Raw genomic sequence first — 15,166 nt, 5'->3', positions numbered from 1 at the left:
AAAACTGATTGCAGACAAAATTTTGAGCTGTCAGGATATAAACGGCAAAATTTAAAGGTAGACTTGAGCTTCAGAGTTTTTTGGTTTGAAAGTTTTGCTGACAGTAAATGGGGTCAAAACGGCATCTTTTGCATAGCACCATAATTCAACATATCTTGTCTCTAATACTAACAGAAGAAAAATATGTTTGTATTTAGAATACATTCTCATTGTCAACTTTTGGAAAGGAAACCAGTTTAGATTTATTCCATCACCTGACCAATATCAACTTCCAATTCAAAAGTTTAAAAAACGAATGTTATGAATAGTTTTGTAATTCCTACTTGCTTGTTCCCTCTTTGACAGGGTTTCGGAATCACATGAACACCCTCATAAGGCTTGTATATTGTTGAATTTGGAATGTATTTACATGGCCCATGTCTCTATGGATACGGTGACGTGGGGATAGTGCGGGGCAGAACAGTATAGGATCCTCATCAGGGACATTGCTGGGTCACTCTCTCTTCAAAGGGAGATGAAAGTGGGTCAGGACTGGGGGAAGAGATGAGAGGAGAAAAGAGGAGAAGGATGGAAATGAGGAGCAACTGAGAATATGCCAACGATTTATTTTAGTCTGTTGCACTTATGTTAATTATTCAAACCTGCACATTACCAAGAATTCTTTAATCATTTAAATATTGTAGTTTATTGACTACTAACTGTTTATTTCACTATTTTCCAGGACATTTAAAGACCCAATGAAGTGGCCTAAAATGTGCAGCTTCAGGTTCAATATGGTGACGTAATTTCCACTGAAAACAGAAAGTTAGGGTGGGACATATTCAGTGACTCCTCCTACTTTTAAAATGCCCAATAGCATTTAGTTCACCTCACATCTGCAATTTGATAAGAAGCTGAGGTGCAGAATAACGTCATAAAAAATCATTGATCCTTATTAGCACAAGTGAGAGACTGTCAGTTTTTAATAATTATATTCTCTAAATGTAAGTTATGTCAATGTTTGGATGCAATGTTTATAGATGTTCTTAATGCTATGTTTAATATATTCATATTAAAGTGCAATTTCCTTTTTTCTTAAAGGGATAGATCAACAAAACATTATTTTGTCATTTTCTCATCCTCATGTCATTTCAAACCTGTATGACTTTCTTTTGTAGAACACCGAAGATATTTTGAAGAACGTTGGTAACAAAACTACATTTGACCTCATTGATTTACATTGAATGGACACAAAACTACCAAGACATTTCTCAAAATAGCTTTGTTTGCTTTCTACAGAAAAATTGTTGTATACTGGTGGTATGACATGAGGGTGAATATACAATGACAGATTTTATAAGTTTTCTGCTAATGTAATGTCCTCTGGGGTTGCTTAGACGTCAGGAGAGAAATGTTAAATCAAAGAAGGTTTTGCAGGTACATTTGCTACATTGATTCAGAAACTCTGAAAGTGCTAGAAAACAATGGACATTTGATAATCCTAGTCCTACAGCTGGCCGAGCTATAGATAGTATGCATCTGTATCGGTTAAGAATAGATAAACCAGGGCTCCAGACTAAATTTTGCGACTTGGAGCACTGTAGCCCCTGATTGAAATTTTTAGGAGCACAAGCAACAATTTTGGGGCACACCTTAAATCAGCCTGCAATGGAATTATTCAATTATATTCCCCAAAATAACTATATTGCTGAAACTGACAAATAAGTTACTTGATGTACGCAGATTTGGTTCTGCTTATTTAAAAAGAGGCAGAGTCTAAGAGAAGCAGAGAAGCTTTGTTATTGATCAATGTTAAATAGAGAGAATTTTTAGTCAAAATTTTGTCAAAAAGTATATATTTAGTTGTTAACAGTATAACCCATTAAATCAAAAGGAAAGGTCTTGTGTTGTTACGTTCTTACAATGACTTTATTGTGTATTAAGCACACTTTTCCTCATGTTCACACAACACATGTAAATATAACGTCAAATAAAACTTAACAAGAGCATTCGCCTGTCGTTCGTTCTTGCTGTGAACGAATTGAAATGATCCAGTGCTGTCTCAAGTAATCAAGAGATAAATGATGTTTCCTTAACCGTGGTTAGTTTCGTTTTGAACGTCTTGTATATCAATATATATTTGTCCTGGGGCTCAAAAAATCCGTCACAGCAAACAGCGACTCGTAGTAATGTGCGCACATTGTGTGTGTGTTAACTTGTCAATGACTACCTGGATTGTGCGTGGCATCGGGAAACATCAGTGACGCAAGAGTGACCTGCGCAGTTGATTATCACACACAGCCTACTCTGATGACGGGCTTGCGTTCTACTCGTCTTTCCACATGAAATAACAACTAGAATAACAACTGTCTCGAAAAACTGGTCGCAAAATTTAGCTGTAGTCTGGAGCCCTGTAAAGCTTTCTGGGCGATTTCCCGGATGGGGTTTAGGCCTAGTCCCAGACTAACTTGAATTGAACTGACATATCTTAAAATGTATCAATGCGGTTGTCTTGTCTCAAGAGGCACACAGTAATGTTTTTTTGTAAAGTATATATTTATAAATGACTTAAATATCCTCAATTAACAAAGGCCTAGTCCTGGTTTAAATTAATCCTTGTGCAGGAAACCGCCTAGTGCATAAATTGTCCCCCAAAGTCAAGTGACTTGGATTAAAGTTGTCAAAATGATTGAACCAAATTCATTCATTGGCAAACTGGCCTGTCTGGCGGTTTGTCTGTACACATGCATGCATCATGCAGCATGTTGAAAGCTTGCTTTCGATTTCAAAGCCCATGGTTAATAGACTGCATGTGTCCATGTAAAAGGCCGTGTTGTCACTGTGGGAGTGCGAGACTGCTTCATGCACTAACCGTGACAGCCAAAGTGCCTGCCTGCGCACACCCCAATGCCAGGCTCCATGACTGCTCTAAGCTGGCACAGCAAGAATTAAATAGCCAGAGCTTCTAGAGATTATGCCTGGCTTAACAGAAGCTTAATCACATCGTATGTGAAGTATAGGAGGAATGGGACAGTAGGGAGAAGAGGAGAGGTGGCAGTAGGGCCATTAGGTGTCCATGTGGACTGAGGGTCTAAGAGGCCGTGTACACGAGACAGTTTTCAAGTAAAAACTGAAAACTTTATGCGTTTTGGCTGTTCATTTGCAAAGGAACAGCGTTTTTGGGGACAGAAACTCAAACGTTTTAAAATCGGTCTCAAAGTGCAAGTTTTTTTAAAACTATAGCATTATCGTCTCTGTGTTAAATTGGTGGCGGCGTCTTCCAAAAACTATGACGTCATAAACATGCGTATATGCATATATTTACTGCACCACTACAACCAGCAGAGACATAGTATTTATATACATAAACTCTAAACACACATGCACTCGGCAAGCCGACATAGTATATAAAAAGCGCTTTTAGCTTAAAACAAGGATGCATTTAAATGCAGATCATTTTTGATAATACTGTCATGTGTATACGTGAAACCTTTTTAAAAACCGCAGTCGACGTGAAACTTTTAAAAACGTTAAGGAAAGACTTTCTTTTTTTCATTGTGCAAACATACTCTAAAAATTGCTGTATAGACAGTACAAATTCTAAGGGTATATACTTGGCTTCATGTCCAAAAGGGGTTGGGGTACAGTAGAGGTAATTTGTAAGTCTTATGGAATATGTGTTTTCAGAAGAATTACACTGAAAATCCCTGTGTCGATTAAAAAGTTTGAACTCGACCCTTTGAAACTTTTTCAGCATAAGATTCAAAGGGAAAGTTCACCCAAAAATGAAAATACTGTCATTTTTTATTCACCCTCTTGTCATTTCAAAGCTGTATGACTGTGTTTCCTCTGCAGAACACAAAAGAAGATATTTAGAAGAATTTAACTTATGAATGTTGTGAACAGCGGCGGTACCCATTTACTTTCGTTGGTTTTGTGTCCGTACAATAGAAGTGAATAGGTAACGTCGCTTTTTAGTTACCAACATTCATAAAAAAATGTGTTCTGCGGAAGAAAGAAAGTTATATAGGTTTGAAATGACGAGAGTGTGAGTAAGTGATGACAGTATTTTCATTTTTGGGCAAACTATCCCTTTAATAAATGAATGTTATCAAAAGATCAAGGCTTGTAAATTATATTTTAAGTCAACATTAAACATAATATGCTAACCAGTTTTACTTCTGTTATATGACATATTTTCAAGAGATGCAGGATATTAGGGTGAAAACATCAAACAAAACGTTGTTTGGCTTTTCGTAGACATTCTTTTGCACCCACGTAACTCAGGCAATGTCTATTAAGGCTATTACAGATGATGGGAAAGTTACTTTTGGTGAAAGAGTTCAAAAGCAAGTTTAAGATGATGAACTTTTTCAATTAAAACAAGAGCTTGTTTTAGTAAATTAAATAAGTTAAAGTGGCTGTAACTGATACAGTTTCTACATATCTCATGTTAATAGTACTTACAGAATAGTATCGTACCCTTCAAATGTCCCTAGAGTAGTTTGATCACATTTATACAAAACAGATACAGCTGTACGATTATTTCCGAAAACATACGACATCCTCCATGCGTGCTTGGGGGCATATTAGGGGCAAAACACAGGCATATGACTAGGGATGATAACCGAAACCCGGAACTTAATCGGTCCCGGGGCTAAATTATGAATGACCAAAGTATCGATAAGCTCTAATGTTAACGGTACTGCTGTCGGTACTGGAGAAATTAAGAAAAACATTTCCTATTTATTATTGCTAACTAAACGTTACCTAACATATTTTAACTGACCAACCTTTTCTAATTTGCGATAATATTAAAGATTTACCTGCATTTTCCGTTATTCGCAATCCCGCACGCAAAATATCCGTCTGTCCCACACTACACAGAGCACGCGCGCACACAACACGAGAGCTCGCGCTTAATAGAGTGACGATGGCAGAGAGAATAAAACGGTCTAAAGTATGGTTACATTTCACTTGAGTGGATGCAGACAATGCTCGTTGCAACAAGTGCAACAAGATTTTTGCTTGGAAGAGCGGGGAAACACGCAATCTGGCAAAACATCTTTCAAAAGTGCATCATGGGCAGACAGAGAAATTTTTTCGACTGCCTAGCTACTAGTTCATCATCCACGTCCTCAGGTACGTATACTAGCCTAGCAGTCTTCCTAAATAACACCGACATAAACATTACTTAAGGTTTCTTTAAATTAGTATGTAATAATTGAATAAACGCACATCACATTAAAAAATACCCTACATATAAATCCTTAGAGTATTTCTTTTTGCAGTAGCCTAATTAAATCTTAAACATTAAAAAAACTTTAACAGTACTGCATTTAAAATGAATGAATAATAACAAATTATGCTTAGGAAATTATAAAGCAGAGCTTACCTAAAAATTTATTTGTATTGATGAAATACATAAACTTTTTTTGTGTGTGTACTTTGCAAGAGGTTCCAAACCTGTATAACTTTTAAGCCCAAACAGAGTTAACTACATTATGTGAATGTAAAGCTGCAGTTACAGTGAACCAATCCACTCCAGCATCTGGTCCAATTATGGTTATTATTAAACAACAACAAAAAACACAAAAAAACTTAGGCCCACATGCATTTTATTTTAATTCTCTATGAATAATAGGCTGGTATTAGTCATCTTTTACCTGCCTTAAGATATTTTGGGTCAGTAAAGAATGTTTTAAATAGTGAAAACAAGTCCAGCTTTAGCTTTGCCTTTCATAAAAAAAAGTACGATAAGAGTACCGTTAAAGTACCGGATCAATAAGTGGTATCGATAAAAGTAGTAATACCGTTCAAACTTTAACGATACCCATCCCTACATATGACTCAGTTTCACTTACCTCATGTGGTTCATGTCCGGCATCTTTAAGCGCTGGGATCGCTCCATCTATCGGTTTCAAACAATCTACAAATCCAGCATTATATCCACCGTTTATATAACATTCCTCACCGAAATGCAGTGAACAAACAAACACTGAACTTTGCTAATGCAGTGCTCTCTCTCTCTCTCTTGCTCCAGCTTGTTAATGTGTGGGCGTGCTCTTTCAGATTTTAATTTTTTTTTTAAACTTTCTGAAACCTATACAAACGCTTTGGGAAGTGTATTGAGCACAGAAATACTACGTCATAGGTCCAACTCGTTTTTTGACAAGTTGATCCTGTCAAGCATGAGAAGACGCTATATAAATGCCTCACTCATCAAAATAAAAACTATTATTGCATATGCAGGTACTGGGGACATGAGAAGAGATAAAAATACAGCTTCTGACCGTTTTCCCCGCTGAATTTTTAACGGTAATGTCACTGCACACTGTTCATGTTAAGACGCTCTTTATAGATGTTTGACATTTATGCACGTGTTGTATTGCCTTAAGAGTTTATTTACCACTTTACCATTTTCTGCGAGGTGGTAACTTACAATTAATATGCAATGTTGTTCTGTTTATTTATGTGACTGACATTAACAGGTTTGTCCAAAGAGGACGAGATTGTCTCTAAAAGTTATTAAGATGTTGTTGGAAAGCAATAAATCTTAAAAATTACTTAAGACTTGAATTTGAGTTGTTTATTGTGTATTCTGTTGCTGAGTGTAGCACAACACAAGGATGTAGCATATAAGGAGATGCCAATATAAAAGAATCATCAGTTTGATTTATTAATCACGTTTGCATCCCTCAAGTTTGTTTAACATTTTTAAAACAATTGACTGAGGACGTAGGACAAGCAGTGAGAGAGAATGGATTTTTATATTTTCTTGGAAAGTTTCCTCTTAAATATATTACATATAACATTCATGCCTTATAATGGGGAAATATATTGACCCATGTTTTAGATTGATTTCGTTAAATGGGTTTGTCCCTAGGCAAATACGGGGGCCTTAGTTTATTCATGTCCAGCTATTAGATCATGTGTTTATGAACTTTTATGTGGAGTACTGAGCTGGTGTAGTTGGTTTTGTAAACTGGTGGTGGTTACTGCATAATTAGACACTAAATATCTACCATAATACTAGAACGGTAGTTTAAATAGTTATAATACATATATATCATATATACATAAAACTAACTTAAATATACTTAATATAATTGTCTGTGTTCACGACGCACACTTTAACTTAAATGTTGTTTCAGATCCTATTAGATTGTTTACAAATTCTTGGGAGGTACAGATACAGGTGCTCTTTCTAAATATCATGTTTGACTATGTTGTTGTTCTAAACATGTTCTCAAAAAAACATCAAATACAAAGGGAGTTTTTAGCCGAGCACCTATTTCCAGAATGACTTTGTGAAACAAAGACCTATTTGAAAAACTTATAAATAGCCATATCAGCCTATGACACTATGCTATGAGCAATTATACATAATTAAAAGGAAGATAGAGGTTGAAAAATCATACTTGATTCACAAAGTGCTTATTAGGTAAGGCAGTCTCCAACACAAATGTTTTATGCAGTGACTTCGTTTGACCACTAGTGGCAGCAAAGGAGGCATCACCAGTAACTATCACAACCCTATGTACGGATTTTTCTTTTAATCCCTGTTCCAGGAATTATATCATGTTATATGTAACATAAGGGAATGTTTATTTTGTATTTTATTTTCAAAAGTAAAATTATGTACTGGCCACATCTTGCTGCTATATTGGTATCACCTCAAGGCCATTGACACCTGCTGAAAGAACCCATGACTTATAAACTCTTCATGAACCCTTAAGAAAGAAAATAAGATCTAATCCCTCTGTTGTTGCCTATGGCATAGCATGTAGAGGACCCAAACCCATTCAATAAAGCAGTATACTTGTACACAGAATAAATAATTGTAGATTAATTGAGCATAGAAAGTGACACTGGTGTGACCCGGGCGACAGCGCCCTCGCTGCTTCTCTCATTGACTGTCTATGTAACTATTAGATTTGTGGTTTTCAGGTGAAAGGTCGCGGAAGGGAGGGCAGGGTGGGCGAAGGCTCATCAGGGATTAGCAGTGGGGATTCTCCTGCATCTACGAAAGGGTCAGGTGTAAGTGCATTGACACGTGTGAACAGATACTGTTGAGCTATCTATCTTCCTGATCGTGTGTATTATTACCAGAACATTTAGGCTATGTTAAATTTACTGTGATCTTTATTATTATATTCCATTACTGTACTTAAATACATTTATTTTTACATGAATTCGCAATATTATGACATCCAATTGCTTTACTGTGAATGCATTTCTTATTTTTACATTAATTGTTTTATACGTTAGATATATTATGACATCTGCTTGCTGTACTGTGAATACAATTTTTATTTTTATGTGCATTATTTGTTTTTTAGAAAGGTTTCTAAAATTTGTGTTATATGTGGAAACATACATTTGGCATATTGATGCTCTGTTGATATTTATGAAAAAAAAAGTTTTATGAACGTCAAATCCTTTAAAACAAGGCAAGACTAAAAATGTGACAGCAGTGGCAGTGTTTTTGACATGCTTGCACCATGGTACCAGCTGGTTCTAAGTGTTGGACAGCTTTCCTGTTCATGTCTTATCCAAGCATGGCACCTCATGCAACCTATTTATGGATGAAACCTCAAACTTCTGCAATGGTAAACTTGAACCCCTCTTTGGTTTCTTGGCAGAACTTCCATGGCAGTAGCAACATTGGGCCATTTTTGTCACATGTAATTGAAGTGTAACAAGGTAGAATGTTTTGTTTTGAAACATGTGGTTCTTTGCATGCTATACAGTGGCATCAGTCTCTCCTAAACCAGGATTTCTTGTTGATTAATTTGAAACGTTTAAATGCACATATTTTACTGCTAACGTGAATATAGACATTAACTTGTGAATAAAATGTGGAGACTAGTTTTCTCTTAAATGCAACTTTGTCATGGCACAGGGCACTTCAGATGTTTTTCCCCCTGTTTTAAATGTCCATTCCATAATTGACATGTTTTGTTATACAGCTCTTGGATATAAGGAATAGATGTGGTCCAAAGAAAGCACACACTTTGTGTCTATTTTAAATATTTAGGGACTGAGAGGTCAAACATCACCCTGTAGCTTTCCTTAGTTGTAAACATGTCACTGTTGGCGGACAGGCGGCTTGCCAATTATGTATATCTGGCCATTCTGCCTATCGATAAGGAGGTTGAAAATAAAGCACTGAAGAGTTAATGATTTGTTTTGGTCAGCAGGCCGTCCTTATCTGTGCTTCCAGCAAACCCATATTTGTTGCCTTATTTAACTTGCATGTGTTCAAACAGACAAATGTAACTATGTAATGCACAGTTTAAAATGGAGAAAAAAACCATCTCCGGCGCGAGCAGAGCTGAAACACAACCCCGGCAATCTCCCCGCAGTGTAATTGTAATTCGCTGCTGTGTTACCCCTCCGTTCCTTTTGCGCTCGCTAGCTTCTTCAGTGAAGTTCGACTACCGTATCTTCCCACTGCATCATGTTTACCTAGCAACACGCATCACCCGCTGCCGGCCCTCCCATTGGTCATTTCAAAACGCACCCGGGACCAATGGCAGGGCTGTTACCATGGTACAATGTGTAGTTGCCGGGTGGAATTTTGCTGCAAGGCACGTGAGTCCCGGAATCTTCGCCTTGCGTTTTTAATCTCGGGTGTCTGGAAGCTTTGCAAAGGTGATTTATTGGAACCGAGTCACATTTCCTCACAAGAACCAGCTCACTTATACACGTAGACATTTATCTGTATCTTTACGATTTACAAACTAAATAATATAATAATGTGACATGAGGAGGGCTGCCGCAGCTGTCACAGGGGCGCGCGCTGCTGTGAAGAGAATGGAGTTGAATTCTTTTTTATTTTAAATTGACTGTTTTAATGGTTATTTAACAATAAAATATTAAACGGGAATTTTTCTCACATCTCGGTATTTTTATAGTTTGTTCATTTTAATAGGATTTATAGTTTCTTCCAAAATTATTTTACCATTAATCTGGTGTATCAGTAAATCACAATTAATCATTATATTGTTTTTTAGATAATGTTTAGGGAAGGTTGTTTGTTATTTAATGCGTTAATGGTATCTATCTGGTTTACACTTTTAAGACCTTTGCTCTTTGGACTAGTGAAGATAGTCTGCACGAAAATCTAGATAAAATAGTTCCACATAAGATTCCAAATTGGGCGGGGTTATCTGTTATTTCAGGAATTGCTTTTCACAATTAAAAAAATATTAAACGTTTGTATATCACTCACTGAAAGCGGTCTTATCGATCCTTGTCTCTCAGCAAGAGATGTTAAAAGATGCATATAAACGGGCATCTGTGGAGTCATGCAGGATGAATGACGCCATGGTTAACCTCGTTTTGCACCCCCATCGACCCCCTCCCCTTACAATTTTTTTAGGGGAGAACAGAGCAGAATTATGAACCATCATTCACCAGGGTTTTTAAAACGGCTTCCTGACCAATTTAACCGTTTAAAACAGAATATATTATTGACATGTTTTAATCAAACTTAAATTTGCCCTTATTTTCCTCGTAAACCCATTTTCTATAGAGATGCCACCAAACTAAAAGTGTAAATAAAGTAAACTCTATGCAGGGTTCTTTTTTAAACTTTATATAACCAAACTGAATAAGTAAAATTATTTTTGGTGTCGCTTTAAAATCTGATTAATTTGTTATGCAATTTGTCAGCAGAGCCTTTTCTGACAGAGGACACATATTGTGTGTAACGTCTTCCTTTTCATAAACTGGGAATTTTATATATTAGATTTAAAGTAGCCCATTAGTAAAAATGCGCTCTCTTATATGTATATGAATTTTGTGTTTTTTTCCGTTTAATATAGGGTCAATTGGTGAATTATTATTGCTTTGTCTCGTTAATAAATGTTTGTTTGAGTTTATTCGTTAAACTTTAGCAACGCGGGCGTTCATTTAAACATGAAAGATCTCCTTAAGTTTGCCTCAGCGCAACACTTCTCAGCCTCCGTTTAGGGCGCGATGACAATTCCCAGCTCTCAACTTTTCTCTGTTGTCTCTCCCTCCTCCCCCTCCGTATCAATCTACCTGAAATCTTATGTTATTTCCGCGGGCACGTCATCCTGTTTCCGCGGCGTATTTTGGAGACAACGAGGAGCTAGGGGAAAGGGCAGTCTCTCGTCTGTTCTCCGCCCACATACCAAGCTGACCAATTCAAACAGCCACTGGGAACACTTCTGACCAATCGTGAGGAAGCTGCCATGGCGTCGGATAGCAACAGACCCTACGAACGCGCACACGGGGGGTGGAGAATGTAGCGCCCATGAACGCGCGTTAGCAGGAAGGGAGGGAGGGACAAGAGGAGCAGCAGTTCTATGGAAAGAAACATCGCCGTGTGTGCGCGCTTTAGCACAGAAAAGTTTGACAAAACTTAAAAGGGCACTGAAAAATTAAGGCTGTATCACGCACGCAATAATGCCTTGCCATTTAAAAAAATTGAACTGTTTTTTTAAATTATGACCATAGAAGTCTGGTTGTGAATTGTTCATTTTAAAACATTTTCATGAGGCAAGTTTTTTTATTTCCCTTTATTGCCGACCTTGACGTATCTGTCTGTGAATGTACTGTGTCCAGTGCATTGTAAAATAAACTACGGTTTGCATTAAGCAACTCAATTAAAACTTTGTGTGCTTACCCATTGTTTTACTGCCTTAAAACCAACGCAATTGTCTCAAGTGTCAGACATTGCTTTTAATGATTTCAGCAGTCTAAATATATGTGCGCTATGTGAATATCTATATCTGCAGAGTTACTATAAATGGAGAGAAGCGGCTTGGCGCTACTAAGCAGGAAAGGGGGATGCTGGGTCTTTTAACTGCTCGTGGATGTGTTATGTGGTGAAGCTTTGTGTGATCTGATGAAATCTGTGTAAATAAGCAAATAGTCATGCGTCACTCATTTGAAACGTGTTTCAGGGTTCTCGTGCCAGCCTTCTGCTTTTGGTGTTTAAACATTGAAGCGTGGGGAACTGCGTCAAGCGAGCTCCTCCACAGAGTGGCTCTCATACATCCCCCCCTTCACTTGAATTGCTGATGGAACAATCCTCATTGCAGGGTGTGGATCCAGTGCTGGCCAGAGAGGCTAGACAACAAGGAGTAATAACGGGCGAGCAGCGAGTATGAAATGAGACTGGCTAAAAAAGAAAACTACTTTACTGTGGGAAACATTAACCGAGCTGAAAATACAAGGAGACGCTTTTAAACAAAATGAACGTCACGGCTGCGGGTTGAAATCGAACAGCGACAGATACGGAGGCAGATGCATATGTGAAAGTGTACGCGGAAACCCCACTAAACTGAACGGAATTGCGATTGCGGTGACAGCTGTGGACGCAAGTAATGTCAGATTGTTTTAGCGGTTGAAGTCTTGCACGAAGACACTTGGTGGCTGACTGAATCCGGTTTGTACAAACGGCAGAAAGTTGAACGTCGTCTATCGCGGAAAAAACGGTCCCTGTTGTTTGAGTGGACTTGACAGCGCGCGGATGGACGACAGCGTGATCACCGACAGTTATAATCCCAACTTTTGAATTGTCACTGCTTGATCAGAAAAGGAGTCGTTGGTATTTCTGGAACTTGCTTGGATATTTTTTTTCGTTTTGTTTTTCCATTCGGAGTGGCAACACATTCATATAACGTTAACCAAAGCCTCTTTTACCGAACTGAAGAGGCTGTGCGTGTAAAGCGCAGGCTCCTTGTTTTGTTTATTCGTTTGACATCTGCGCTCTATAGTCGAAACCACGGTGTATTTTAAAAACGTATAGTGAAATCGACAAGTTTTTATCCTTCTCACAGTAGTTGTATATTTTGTGCCTGTATAACTTGCACTTTAGCACTTTGACTGGTCGTCGTTGTTTGTGCATACACGTGTTTGTTTTGATCCTGCAAGCACACGAAACATTTATCATAAGCTGTATGTTGTTGTCACCCGTGTTTTGAGCTCCTGCCTCCCTCCTTCCCTGTTTTTGTCTTGCCAGCGAATAAGCTTGTCTGTAGACACCTGCGGACTTTGCCAGATTCACTTAATGGGGAAGAGTTGCTTTGTTTTTTTTCCCACCAGGAAGTCACTGATAGCTTTTTAATTCTTTGCATATCAGGATTAAGACAGAATATTATTACTGAAAAGAAGTGGCACCGCAGCCACAGATGCCAGACACAGCTGCCTTTTTTGACTAGTTTAAGTCGCTGCAAGATACCTAGACAGAATATAAGAAACACTGGCTATTTTTAGCGAGAGTGATGGGGTAAATGGTGTTGAAAATTGAGACCCCCCACCCCCAACTTTAAGGCCACCAACACTTCCAGGTTTAGCTCTGGGTTCCTTGTCAGCTGGTGAATTATCTGGATTGGAAAATTAAAGTGGGGGGGTCCTGTCTCAGCAAAGATCTCAGACATATCCCACTCGTGTGAACAATTATTGATATTTTAACAGATGGAACCCCCTCAGTATCACATGACAATGAGTCTAGATACAGTACAAGTACAGCAAAGTTTAGTAACCAAATAAGCTCTTCCCCATATAAACAGAGAAATATAAATATCTATATATATGTGTGTGTGTTGCAGAGTATATATATAGCTCTATAAAATATATGAGACATAGTTTGAATATGTATATTTTTATGCCCAAAGTGAGCATTGTTGCCTGAAACCCAATCCATTGCCTTAGAATCTCATAGTAATAAAGGGAATAGCAAGGACAGATATGAAACGCTGTTTGAAATAACTAAATGGTGCCTTTTTCGTTCATCAGTTTCCTCTGTCGGTCACTTCAGGATTTCACATGTAATTGAAAGATATTTTTGTGTTCAAAGTCCTAAACTTCATAACTTGCCTTTATGGTTCAAACTTGAGTTTAGTTACTGTTGGATGGTACCCTACTGGATTATTTACTGAAGTTATAAGCACATGAGGATAATTCGATACTTGATGTCAGCAACTTTTTCAAAAGTACTTTTTGGGATTCCCAGCAAACTTTATTAGTCATTCTTTGGATATCACGGGCCAACGCATAAGCATTTCAGATGGTGATCACTTCGTCCGTGGAGGAGAAGCCGCAGCCTTCTAACAGAATGGTCGCAAACTTGCCGACCGAATCCTGGATTGGCAGCCCAGATCAGAACCGCTACTTACCCCAGTCACACCTGCTACGAAAGCCAGCAAGAAGTTAGTATCTCTTTTCGCATCCATAACAAGTGCACATCTGGATAGTATGTGCACTGCGCAAGATCACTTGACCTGTACATGCATGTATGTTAATAGACTACATGGGATGTAAGTTTCTGCCATTTATGTTCGTTGCATTTTATATAATTGATAATCTGATATGAAGTAAACGTTTTGGCATTCAGTCAATTAAAGTCTATAGTGTAAATTCACACCTAGTTATGGTAAAATATATTTACCATTATATATAATTGTGGCTCAAATGCAGTCTGTTTTTGATGTTCTTCAATGTATCCAGTCAACAACAACAGAAATGTTTGGAATCCATGTGGAAAGCATCAGAATGTGTGGTTGATCATAGGGCTGTAGATTTTGAGGATTTTTTTGGTAATTTTGCTTTAGTGTGAATCTAAACACAATTTGGTCAAAACTTGCTTCAAGTCTTATAGGTCCATTGGTAGTTGCCACCATTGCTTTTAAACATCAATATTTCTCAATGAAAGCAATTAAAACTTGCCACCATGTAGCTCATTTAAAAAAAAAAGAGTAGATATTCAAAATGATAATAATGTTGTTAATATGTCAATATTAGGCTATTTAGGGTAGGAAAAAGACCTCAACTTGGGGCATTTCCCATTGGACCGGACATAAATTAGTCAAATGTTTCACACACTAGAGATACCCCTACAGACCTGCACTCCTTTTCCCATAATTGTCTTAACATAATATGTTCAAACAATCATGGGAATAGACTCGTTCTCAAACGGTTTCAGAGGCTGCTTGATCTTTGCGTCACTTCTGCGCGGTAATTTGTGCTGTGTGCTATGGGAGCTCTACGTGAGGTGTGAGCTCACAGTGATCGCTCTGTTGCTGGGAATCTTAGAGCTGCAGCAGAATGCTGCTCTCTAGACCAGCATGTACTGTATCGTGCACAACGTACGTCACAAAGCAGATTTGCTGGGTTTGTCAGTTATGCATTCATACAGTATTGTATGCTT

The 15,166-nt window shown here is 37.8% G+C and overlaps 1 protein-coding gene across 3 annotated transcripts in view; it reads left to right on the top strand.

The window, feature by feature from the left end:
* Positions 1-15,166, top strand: part of dyrk1b (dual-specificity tyrosine-(Y)-phosphorylation regulated kinase 1B) — a 37,558-nt gene that overhangs the window by 7,163 nt on the left and 15,229 nt on the right. Inside the window, exon 1 of one of the 3 annotated variants that reach the window (XM_056761922.1) lies at positions 11,973-14,168. The exons of 1 other annotated variant lie outside the window; for it this stretch is intronic. In XM_056761922.1, coding sequence (XP_056617900.1) covers positions 14,027-14,168 — 142 coding nt within the window. In that variant the 5' untranslated portion in view covers positions 11,973-14,026. Of the gene's footprint in view, positions 1-11,972; positions 14,169-15,166 lie in introns of those variants that run through there. One more of the 3 variants, XM_056761923.1, reaches the window with a different exon arrangement.

The sequence above is a fragment of the Triplophysa dalaica genome, chromosome 12 (genome assembly GCF_015846415.1).
Source record: "Triplophysa dalaica isolate WHDGS20190420 chromosome 12, ASM1584641v1, whole genome shotgun sequence".
Classification (NCBI taxonomy): domain Eukaryota; kingdom Metazoa; phylum Chordata; class Actinopteri; order Cypriniformes; family Nemacheilidae; genus Triplophysa; species Triplophysa dalaica.
This window is presented reverse-complemented; position numbering and strand designations above follow the sequence as displayed.